The sequence below is a fragment of the Limulus polyphemus genome, unplaced genomic scaffold, assembly GCF_000517525.1.
Source record: "Limulus polyphemus unplaced genomic scaffold, Limulus_polyphemus-2.1.2 Scaffold9828, whole genome shotgun sequence".
Lineage (NCBI taxonomy): Eukaryota > Metazoa > Arthropoda > Merostomata > Xiphosura > Limulidae > Limulus > Limulus polyphemus.
The window spans coordinates 1,699-14,166 of record NW_013675438.1 but is presented as its reverse complement, the minus strand read 5'-3'; the positions used below and the strand labels follow the sequence as shown (position 1 = coordinate 14,166).

The following is a 12,468-nucleotide window of genomic DNA, read 5'->3' as shown; positions in this document are numbered from 1 at the left end:
ACGTTTCATACTTCACATTATTACTGATAACGGTGCAAGAATGCAACAACAGGTGTGAACTTTCCATACTTCACATTATTACTGATAACGGTGCAAGAATGCAACAACAGGTGCAAACTTTCCATACTTCACATTATTACTGATAACGGTGCAAGAATGCAACAACAGGTGTGAACTTTCCATACTTCACATTATTACTGATAACGGTGCAAGAATGCAACAACAGGTGCAAACTTTCCATACTTCACATTATTACTGATAACGGTGCAAGAATGCAATAACAGTTATGAACTTTTTAGTTAATTAGTAAGAACAGTGCAAGAATGCGATAACTCACCTAAAAACAAAGTTCTAAAAGAAAATAAGTATACCATCTAAAAGTATTTAATTCTCTGATTACAACCATCACATATATCTAGAACCTGATAAACTTAGTGATAAACTAGTAACAGACAAAACATGCAAATCAAAGAAATCCTTTAAAATCCAGCACCAGTAGACACTTGTCTCAACCTGTTATTAGACAATGACAACACTTGTAAAGCCTGATAAACTTTGTAGTGATGACACCAGACAACACTTTTATGACCTAATAAACTTTGTGTCAGTCTGCAATTAGACAACACAACAACATCTGTAAAGCTTAACAAACTTTGAAGTGATCTTACACCAGACACCATCTGTAAGGACTAATAAACTATGTGACAATTTGGCATGAGATGACACCTATAAGGCCTGATGAACTTTGTGACAACTTAACACCGAACACCATTTGTAAGGTCTGACACAGTTTTAGAAAATCGTACACCAGATAAGCACACAAGACAATAACCAACAACTGCAGGGTAACATTTATAGCAATACAGTAATTCATTATCAACGAGGAATGAGAATTTAAAATTCTGTTTCTGATTATTTTTACATATTTTGTAAAGTTCATTTGACTAGATTTTAATCACATTATTATAAACTGTTTTTAAATTAGCTTAAATTCAACGTTAGTAAATAAATTATATCTACTGTGCAGCTATATAATGTGAAGAACCAACATTTTTCTTCTCTTCACCTATCCAGTGTACAGGTTTTTCTCGTAGTGATGTTTACACCATTAGTATGTTTACATTTAACATTGTTATTAGTGACCTGAAAAATATACCTTGCATAGAAATTTTGCATTTAGAAAATTAAATACTGTCTTCAGTAATGAAAGTTTTAAATACAAAATTATAAAAAAACTTAATACTTAAACATTATAAATTAACAAACGAAGAAGCCACTAACATAAAACTTTCAGTTTTATTGCAAGTTAATAACACTAGAACAAAATCAGTTTTAACCTACCGGCTTAGGAAGTTTGTTTTTCAAATATTCATACTTCTGTTTGTAATCTCGAGAATATGGCACAGCCTGCAAGAATACAACATTATAGCTTCTTTACAAAAACTAATATAAAATATTCTTTTAAAATGCTGACTAGGACATTTTATCTCTTTCACATTATAAATGTAAATCATACTCGAATCATTGCTTGCTTTTATTTAGATAAATTTCACAAACCTATATTTATAAATTTCAGGGAATAACATACAACTCTAATGATACTTTCATTTTCTGTAGCATCCCAATGTTATCTATTTTTGACATCTGAGGAACCGTAATCAATTTGATCATTTTACTGTAACAATAGTGGTTAACCACTATTTCACTATTTAAACCCATAAGGTTTTGTGCATTCTGACGGAATTATTTTCATGATTTCCTAATAATTATCACCATATTCAATTTTCTTAATTTTGTTTTTCTCTTCAGCATCAGGGGTACCCGCACATGAAGTATTATTGAGTAAATAGCCTCCAACCTCTCCCTGTTGAACATTTGGTGTTACCATCCGATGAGCAAATAGGAATTTTAGGACGGACACTACAAGCATCCACTCAGGTTTATGGAGTTCATTTTCATAATCATGGTGCAATTTTAAATGCTACAGATTAAAATTTGTCAATACTTTTAAGCATTCATCCATATTGTTACAAGCAATATTTATTATTTAAAGCATTCAATACTTTTAAGCATTCATCTGGATTGTACAATAAAGATTCATTGTTTATTGTTACAATGAAGATATATTAAAAGTTTATCAGTAATGCATAAATATATCTGTAGCAATATAAAACAAAGAAATATAAGCTACATGGGATTATTATTAAACAAATTTATCTTTTTCTGTCAATAAATACAACATTTTTGTCTCTCATATGTGAAAAAGTCCTAGATATACTTACTGGTCCAGCAATATTTGGATTGCTCATTCGAGGATCCTCCCATTGTGTTGTCCTGGTATCTAGTACAAAAATTATTGTATTTTATTATTAACAAATTGGCAAGTAAAATAATTGGAGACAGAAAGTTTGTATTGAGCAGTTTGTAAAATCAATATTCCAACAGATTTATATACATTCATTAACTGCTGGAAAATCTACACCAAAATCAGAGAACTAAAAATACAAAACAGAGATAATATAGGTCTAATTCCATTCAATGACAGTTGAGGATAACCACATGACTACTACTGCCATCTGCTTGAGTTCCCCTATAAACATTTACTTTTTCCCTTTCTTTGATGATGGTCTCTTATTGTATAATTGCTTTTGTAACACTGTGCATACATGTGGAAATAGCATTTTCATACTTATCAGAGGAAATGTGCTAGAAATGTTTATTTGTAGCGATAATAAAGGAACCGTGACATATTAATTTATTTTTGTCCCTGGGCACTAGTTACACATGAAACGAGTTCCACTTTGGACCAAAAAGAACCCCACACTTCCAGATCTGGCTTCGGGCTTGTCCAATACCAACTATTGGGCTACATGTATGACCAAATTGTAGGATTTCATCACCACTCGTATAGTACACCTATGATCCTAAACTGTTCCACAGCATGTTTTTGTAGCAACTGGTTGTGAACCTAAAATCCTTGGATTCACAATCCAGGCATCCTAATCACCAGGACCAACACAGCCAGGTAAATTCTGATCACATCACAAACACCTAAAATCCTTGGATTCACAATCCAGGCATCCTAATCACCAGGACTAACACAGCCAGGTAAATTCTGATCACATCACAAACACCTAAAATCCTTGGATTCACAATCCAGGCATCCTAATCACCAGGACTAACACAGCCAGGTAATTTCTGATCACATCACAAGCACCTAAAATCCTTGGATTCACAATCCAGGCATCCTAATCACCAGGACCAACACTGCCAGGTAAATTCTGATCACATCACAAACACCTAAAATTCTTGGATTCACAATCCAGGCATCCTAATCACTAGGACCAACACAGCTAGGTAAATTCTGATCACATCACAAACACTAATGTTTATTTGGTAGGGAAAAAATAAAACTTTTATGATGAAATAGACGTTCAGAAAACAGTGTTTATCAATTACCATCGTATCACAATAAATTGTTTTAATACCTCAACCATCTGTTTATCATAATGTTGCAGGAATACGTCAAATTATTTTACTAACAACTCAATCATCTGTTTATCATCTTGTTGTGACAAGAAAATTCCAAGTGGTTAAAAGAATTGGAAAAAATAATTTTCGACAAAAATAAAATCTACAAATCTAATTTTCTGAATAAACTGTTGTTTTTACATTTATATTGAACTAGAAGGAAAGTTACATTTACATCATGAATAACAGCCATCAGTGTGGTTTTAAACTACTTAACAAAAGGCAGTTTTAAGCCTAACCACAATCTACACACACAATGGAATTTACTATGTGCAATATAGACATTAGAAATAACATCCATACACTAAGTTAAACTTTTAAAATATTAATCATCTTTAATTTTTACATTGATTTCTAGATGTGGGTAATTGTAAAACCCTGCAATACAAAACATTTATTACATCTTGATTTTTGTTTTATTTAACAAAAAAAAACAATAAAATAATTACTTTAAAGTTTATGACAGAACAAGAAAAAAATCTAAAACTGTGTAATGTGATAACAGATAACACACTTATTGCTCACATCACTGTTAATACTTACTATGATCAATGAAAAATATACGCCCATCAGTATGCACCCTCTCCTCCCATCCCTCCTGTAATTCAACAAAACTAATTTTTAGAATAAGCATTCAGGCTTAACTCGATATAACTTCTTTAAACTTTACAACACAAGAAGTTTACTTTAACCAAGAAAATAAAAGAGTAATTTAATTACATTAATTGTTTGTTTGTTTTGTAGTTAAGCACAACTGGCTCTCAGTGCTCTGCCCATAGCAGGTATCGAAATATGATTTTTAGCATTATAAGCCATCGGATTTACTGCCAAACCACAGAGGAGCTAATTACATATACGAAAAAATACTGATATGTACACCTTTGTATGTCAGTGATGAATTTCTTCAAACCTTTTTTTTTCACTTTTAGTTAGATTATTTGTAGCATGTAAATAATCAAGTTAGTGTTCGGTGGCAAAAGACATATAATTTAAAAGTAATGTCAAAACTATTTAATCATTCTAAATAAGAAAACAGACAAAATTTCTATCATACAAAGTATATGAATTTCAAAACTAGTCTTAGTATATTATTTGTACTTTAAAAATATTGCTGTGATCAAACTCTCAAAATACAGAATCTTATCGTCACCTTACCAGCCATTGCTGTCATTAACATATAAGCTGGAATTATCATAAATACTTCTTATCAATAACATCAGATTTCACACAATAACAAGATTTGTTTTGTAACTTAGTCATTTCATGTCTTAAACTCATCAAGTTTTAGTAATGTTATCAAACTACTAACCGGTAATGGACCCAAATCATCCACACTTTCAAACTTAGGTTTGTTGGGGACGTTGTTCTGATTTGGGAAAGAGCTAGGTCTCCCGGTACGAGGATCAACCTACAAATTTTAAAACATGGCTCAACTTTCTACTCATTATTCCACATTATTGGTATAATCTACCTCAACTTTCTACTCATTATTCCACATTATTGGTATAATCTACCTCAACTTTCTACTCATTATTGCACATTATTGGTATAATCTACCTCAACTTTATTATGTAAAGCCCATTACTCTTGAACATTATATAGCTATATTAAATCATATACAAACTCATAATTGTTTCAGTCTTCTTTATTGTATAAGTGAGTGTCTCTTCTGTATAATGAAAAATGATGGATGATGTTTCTTAACATGATTAATGAAATTACATGTCAAGTTATTATGGCTCGAACATACCCAAGTAGTAGCTTTTGAGTTATGGTCAATGAAGAATATTCGTCCACTAGGAGCAATCTGCATGGTCCATCCCGCGGGGAGACCTTCTGAAGAAATCCGAAGTGCTGCCAACTGCTGAACCATATTGTCAGGAATTGGCTGGAAGAATAGACCGCAATAGTTTTACTCTAAAAATAGTCAACGGCACAAAAATCCTTTCATAACTGTAAAACACTTTTGATCTCCTGATAATACAATAAAGTATAATATAACTCTACGTAAGCGAGACGCTTACCTCGGAGTGTCGTCTGTTTGTTGGGGTCTCTGCTTGTTGAGATTCCAAAATCTATATATAAAAAAATAATAAACTATCAGCTTACATATTCAAACACACAGACGTGTATAACTATACGATGCCATTCAAACGATACTGTATACCCAGAATTACTAGCACTAAAAAGTAGTGTTTGTAATAGATATCACACATAACAACATGGATAACATTCTAGCATTCAGTCTCTTGAGTATGTAGGAAATTATGAAAGTTATTTCTGTGAGTGTCTTCAAAATGATACTGAGCTACATAATAAATAACCTAGTTACACAAAATTACCTTTTTTTATCAATGTATATTTAATATCTAACTTAACCATTCTAAAAGCTCGACTTTTTTAACATCATGCAACTATATTTCTAACAAATAAACTTGAATCGCCTTGATCCAGATGGAAAAAGGTGCATACCTGGGTTAATGCTTCAGAGCTTGTTCTCTGTTCAATTTCATCAGTACGATCAACACTAATATGAACTCTTCTTCTGAATTCTCGAGCAGAATCCAAGCTTCGTTGTTGAACCTGCTCTTCTATAGGGGTTGTTCTATGATTAGAAAGCAAAACAAACAAAATAAGTTGGCCCAAAAGATTAACATTTCCAGGTCATGTTAGAAATAATTCTGTCTCACTTATTTGAAACATGCATAAGATCTGTGGAAACTACATACAAACTTAAACTTTACATACATATGACCCATGGTGAATCACATGAACATATCCATTTACTCTACAATTTCAACTTTACATACATATGACCCATGGTGAATCACATGAACATATCCATTTACTCTATAATTTCAACTGTACAGAAGGAGAAAAAAATGCACCAGGCCACTAATATCCCTTGAATAAAACAATGAACAGAAAACAAAATAATAACAGAGCTTACCCTGTAGGCCTCTCCCACTGAGTTGTCCTAGCAATGTGGTTGACGTAGTACGTTCGACCATTGGCATCTTGACGCTCTTCCCAACCAGGAGGTAGGGAAGGCGGTGCTGTTGCTGACGACGGCATCATCACAGGTTGCACGGGTCCTTCTTCTTGAGTACTGCTTGTTACAGCATCAACCAGTTCCCAGCCAGCCTGAAATATACGGTAGAATTAAGCTCCTACTTTCAGATTCTGGTTTAAAAATTACCATATAATAGCTAAAGAAAGAGCAGTTATGTGATTAGTAAGATAAAAAGAAAATGGTTTAATTTTAAACACTGCACTTATGTTGACATAATTAGCTGCAGTTAAAAAAAAAGGTTTCTATAATCTAAACTACATATCATTTCAAAACATAAGTAAAACCACCAAGTAAAATTTAAAACATTTATTTTTGGATTCTTGAAACATATATACTGATGCATGGATATTAGAAGATGTTACATTAGATGTATCCCTTCACGAAGAGAGGAATATCCTAGTGAATAAATCACAATTAGCACTGAGCACAAAAATTAAAATCAAACAGACTATGGCCGAAGTTCAGAAATACAAATTCACTACACTATACTGGAGGTTCAAAAAATAAAAATTAAATAGGCAATACCTTAGGTTCAAAAAATAGAAATTAAATAGGCAATACCAGAGATTCAGAAATTAAAATCAAACATACTATGGCCAAAGTTCAGAAATACAAATTCATTAGACTATACTGGAGGTTCAAAAAATAAAAATTAAATAGGCAATACCTGAGATTCAGAAATTAAAATTAAATAGACAATACCTTAAGTTAAAAAAATACAAATAAAATAAACTATTCCTGAGGTTCAGAAATAAAAATTAAATAGGCAATACCTGAGATTCAAAATATAAAAATTAACTAGACTATACCTGAGGTTTAGAAATAAAAATTCACTAGACTATACCCGAGGTTCAAAAAATAAAAATAAAATAGACTATACCTGAGGTTCAGAAATAAAAATTAAATAGGCAATACCTTAAGTTCAAAAAATACAAATAAAATAAACTATTCCCGAGGTTCAGAAATAAAAATTAAATAGGCAATACCTGAGATTCAGAAATAAAAATTAAATAAGCAATACCTGAGGTTCAGAAATAAAAATTAAATAAGCTATACCTGAGGATCAGAAATAAGAATTCACTGGACTATACCGGAGGTTCAAAATATAAAAATTAACTAGACTATACCCGAGGTTTAGAAATAAAAATTCACTAGACTATACCCGAGGTTCAAAAAATAAAAATAAAATAGACTATACCTCAGGTTCAGAAATAAAAATTAAAGACTTTACCTGAGGCTCATAAATAAAAATTCACTAAACTATACCCGAGGTTCAAAAAAATAAAATTAAATAGCCTATACCTGAGGTTCAGAAATAAAAATTTACTCGACTATACCTGAGGTTCAAAAATAAAAATTCATTGGATTTTACCTAAAGCTCTGTCATAAAAATTTGCTGGACTACATAGGACTACAAAGGGTTGAATACATTATATCAACTGAATAGACTGATTTTGTTACCACAAATTGACCTTCATAGTTTTTATACATAGCTTCCAATATGTTTTGTGTATCTTCACAAGCTTTCAGCAATCATCAAGAAACATTTGTAGACAAAACAACAACAATTTTTTAATGAAGTATTTGAAAAAAAATTTCTCTGTAAATATACAGAGAAAGCATTTACTGTTCCAGGTGCAAAAATGTCATTATAAAAAATGTGTACATCTCTGTTACTCATGAAAGAATTAGAAACTGTACTAACCTCAGTTTCATGATTGGAAGCTGTTTGATCTGTATTATCTTCAGAGGGCAAGAAGGCATGATAAACTTCTAGATGACCTTTAACTCTTGACCTAGGACTATTACAAAACCTTACATTAATTATAGATAAATTTTGTACAGAACTGATTACCACAAACTCAGCACGACTCGCTTCTTTTCATAAATATATACACTTAAGATTACCTCTGTTCTTTTTTATTCTTATTATGATCATTCTACAAACTATTAAAAAACCTGCTGAACAACACACTTCCCAGAGCAGATGTACATTTCATAATGGTTTATGCAAGTATTTGTTTCTTTATATCTACAATGTAAATATAAATGAATAAAGAAACAAGAAATTGTCAGTGAGATTAACAGATGCGACAGCAAGATTACAACAAGAAATAAGGAAACTTTATTTGTGAGATCATAAAATGTATCAACCCTCTTGCTACAGGTCCATACAATTCGACCGTGTTCAAAACTCCAAAGTAACCATCAGAGATTCCATATTATAACATATTCCTTCACAAAATTTGGCAAGTTTTCAGTAAACAATGCAAGTCTTTTGTACACAAAAAATCGATTTTTTAATTGAGTATTGTTACAAACAATCTGTCCATGAATATATGGAGTCAGAGTGTTGATTGCTCAGAGTACAAAGTGATTTTTCATGTTAAGAATAAAAATCCCTTTATCTAAAAATTGTGAAGTTTCATTTTGCATAAATTTTCAAACCTCCTAATTAAATATCAAATGTTCTTTTTCAGTAAAACTTTATATATTACCTATTATTTTCTCTACCCTAACTCTACATGCATTATCTCTATATTTACGGGCACCCTTTTCTGAGCATGTCATAAAACTTTACTCATTTACATTCAAAACTTAATTAAGGAATCTTATGATCAATATATGCCAATAAAATGAACATTACAGTTCAAAGTGTTCAATTATCTAAGTTCTAATTCTTTTATTTCAAAAGAAACCTTAAAGAAAAATCTTAAACTTAAGTTTTGTTGTCACATGATACACAATTTAACTTTTGGTCTCTGTAACTTGAACACTTCTTCATGTATACTACACTGCCACGTACAGACAGAAACTAAGTTAATTGCCCTGTTTATATTCTTCTTTCATGCTCCTTAAAACACGTTTGGAGAAATAAATTTCTTGGAACTCTTGCAGATGTCACGCCCACTTTCTACACATAAATTTGCGATTTCTCAGCCAATTATACTTAGTTGAGCTAGATGTTTATAACCAATAGAAAGAGCACATTTTAAAATACAATCTCTCAGTAGTTATTTTAAAATTGGCATGAAGAATTCCACAGAGAATTAATTAAACCATTCTTAGCACTGTTACTACTTTTGTCCTCACTAGCACTTTTGTGTTGTTTCTCACCCAGAAATACATTAGTTAGGTAGATAGTGGAATTATATTTAGATTTTACATTTTACTTAATTATATGTAATTTATGGTTTAAGATGCAAATCTGAGAGGTTTAATAATTATTTTTATATAACCCAACACCTCCTCGGTTCACCACGGTTAATATAAAACACAAGCACCACCACATTCTCCCAACGGCTAAAGCTCCTCTGCCCATGATGGTTTAATAATTATTTTTATATAACCCAACACCTCCTCGGTTCACCACGGTTAATATAAAACACAAGCACCACCACATTCTCCCAACGGCTAAAGCTCCTCTGCCCATGATACTGTAATATTAGCCGGGGATGCCCATTGATGTGTGTCGTGATAACTAATAACAATGCTAAAGGACAGGAAAGGAAATAATACATTAAAAAACATGCAATTAAGAATATAACCAAAAAAAAGATGTTTTAAGATTATTTGACGAAATATTAAAAGGTATCTGCATATTTCTTCTTAACTCAAATATTTCATTGCACTACACTGTAGTATATGTCTATAGTATAAGTTGATGATAATAGCTACAGTTGGTGATTTCGTAGAGAAAGTAAAAAATAAAATGTACCTTAAAAAAACGTTCGATATTCATTTACGAGGTTTAAGGGATTATGCAAATGAAATATGAAAAATATACGATGGAAAAATATATTTTTATACTCATGTTATTTTATTGGTTACACAATATGCTACTTGAGTATACTCCCGTAACCCTATGGTTAAATCAGTTGGACTTGCCTCGTAACCACTATAGAAAAATACGAAATCTAAATTACTCTTTTTTTCTTTTGAGAATGGTTTATCCTAAACAGCTTAAAGGTTGTTACAGTTTACATCTGATTATACTTAAATGTTATTTTTATTACCCTTTGACTCGTGTAACTTAAATTATTGTATTGAATTACACAACACAGAAGCCGCTCATGAGCATACCTAGTGAAGAGTTATTATTATCTAACCTAATAAGCTTCTACTTCTTACATTTTAGTTACTTTTATGATAATAAATAAACAATATACATGAAAAATAAGAAGTATAGTACTAGGGGAGATTGAAGATTTTTAGAAATATTTCCTTATACAACTAAGAACTTAAATCTGATTTATTAACAACATTTTGATGCCAAATATATTTGTATATAATGAATCAAACTTAGAGTGCAACTCTCTCAAAGGTTGTGACATCCACACTTTTACCTACCCGTAGCAAAAGGGTTAACATAACTACTACAAATGTACAGACAAAAATGCATGCACAAATTTACCTATGAGATCAGTTTTTAATACAGCAGTAGAAGTAGTATTAGACACACACAGACATATTACAAGATCAAAGTACATGGTAATATCATCACAATTACACCAAAAAAACAAGACAGACAGCGTTACTTACAAGGTCTGAAAATGTAATCGTTTTTTTTTTTTACATAATACATACTGGAAAACAAAAAAGTTTAAAAACATAAATAATACAAGACATAATTGCAGGAAAATTGATTTCTTATTTCCAATATTATGCTTATAAGGTTTTTACAGTGAGTACTTCAAACTCCCTAAACAAGCGTAAAATAAATTACAGAATATAAGAACAGATTTAATGAGAAAAACAGTGTCAGATATTATACGATGCTACTCCACAGCAATGCTGAGAAATATGACAAGTTAGCATAACACTTTAAAGAAACTAATTATAATGGTATGTGAAATAAAATTAACAGTTTGGTAAACAAAGAAAGAAAAAAACATTACTGGTATGACAACAGAACACATTTTATAAAGATCCTATATCATTGTTTTATGTTCATGCAGATGATTTACAGAGAGAAAAAAAAAAAAAGAGTTAAAACTGTTTTTTACATAACTACTCATGATATTGGTTGATCAAGGAAGTTAATTACTTTTGTGTTTAAAAAAATTATTACAAACTAATAAAATCAAATTCATACATCATTTTAAGAAAGTAAAAAAGATATAACCATGTGATCACATCAAGAAAGTAAAAATTAATTATGTCATGTTTGTGAAGTCAAAAAACATGATCGCACCTATAGAGAGTGGAAATGAAAAATATGATCATGCCTGTAAGTTAAAAGATGTGATCACATCTAAAGAAGAAACTAAAAATATGATCACAGTTGTAAAGTCACAAGATAACACTTGGAGAAGAAACTAAAGGTACAGTCATGCTTGTGAAGTTAAAAGATGTGATCACATCTAGAGAGAAGAAACAAAAGAAATAGTCATGTTTGTGAAGTCACTAGATAACACTTAGAGAAGAAACTAAAGAAACAGTCATGCAATATGATCATACCTATAGAGTAATATACACACCTGCGAGGCCTGAGGATGTAGTGCTTAAAGGGAATGTAACGTCCAGGTTTCTCTGAGGGAAAGCTAAGAATAGGTAGTTCAATCATACCTAAGAAGTCATCTCTCGTCTAGAAAAGTTAAAGATAGCATTTCATCAGCATAGCAGAAGCAACTTACTCGAGATACCAAACAACTGTTGAAAACAAAAAGATATTTTAAAATCTCATGTATTATCAGATACAGTATTCTTACAACATTCCACCAGGTTAACCTGGCATCATCAAGTACAACAACTACGGTGAGTGAACTCGTAATCTAAGACATTAGACAGCAGTTCAGCATAAAATGACCTCCAACAGTAATTGAAGTTTGGTAATCTTTGGGTTAATGGAACTACCAAACAGT

General features: G+C 31.3%; 1 protein-coding gene across 1 annotated transcript in view; it reads right to left on the bottom strand.

The window, feature by feature from the left end:
• LOC106476111 (E3 ubiquitin-protein ligase NEDD4-like) overlaps nt 1-12,212 on the bottom strand; it is a 15,081-nt gene extending 2,869 nt beyond the window's left edge. Inside the window, exons 1-10 of the mRNA XM_013936780.2 lie at nt 12,085-12,212; nt 8,310-8,406; nt 6,482-6,675; nt 6,004-6,136; nt 5,556-5,606; nt 5,282-5,419; nt 4,841-4,939; nt 4,075-4,129; nt 2,283-2,341; nt 1,342-1,407 (exon numbers count right to left, since the gene is read on the bottom strand). Coding sequence (XP_013792234.2) covers nt 1,342-1,407; nt 2,283-2,341; nt 4,075-4,129; nt 4,841-4,939; nt 5,282-5,419; nt 5,556-5,606; nt 6,004-6,136; nt 6,482-6,675; nt 8,310-8,406; nt 12,085-12,170 — 978 coding nt within the window. The 5' untranslated portion in view covers nt 12,171-12,212. The remainder of the gene's footprint in view (nt 1-1,341; nt 1,408-2,282; nt 2,342-4,074; nt 4,130-4,840; nt 4,940-5,281; nt 5,420-5,555; nt 5,607-6,003; nt 6,137-6,481; nt 6,676-8,309; nt 8,407-12,084) is intronic.
• Nucleotides 12,213-12,468: the final 256 nt, after the last annotated feature.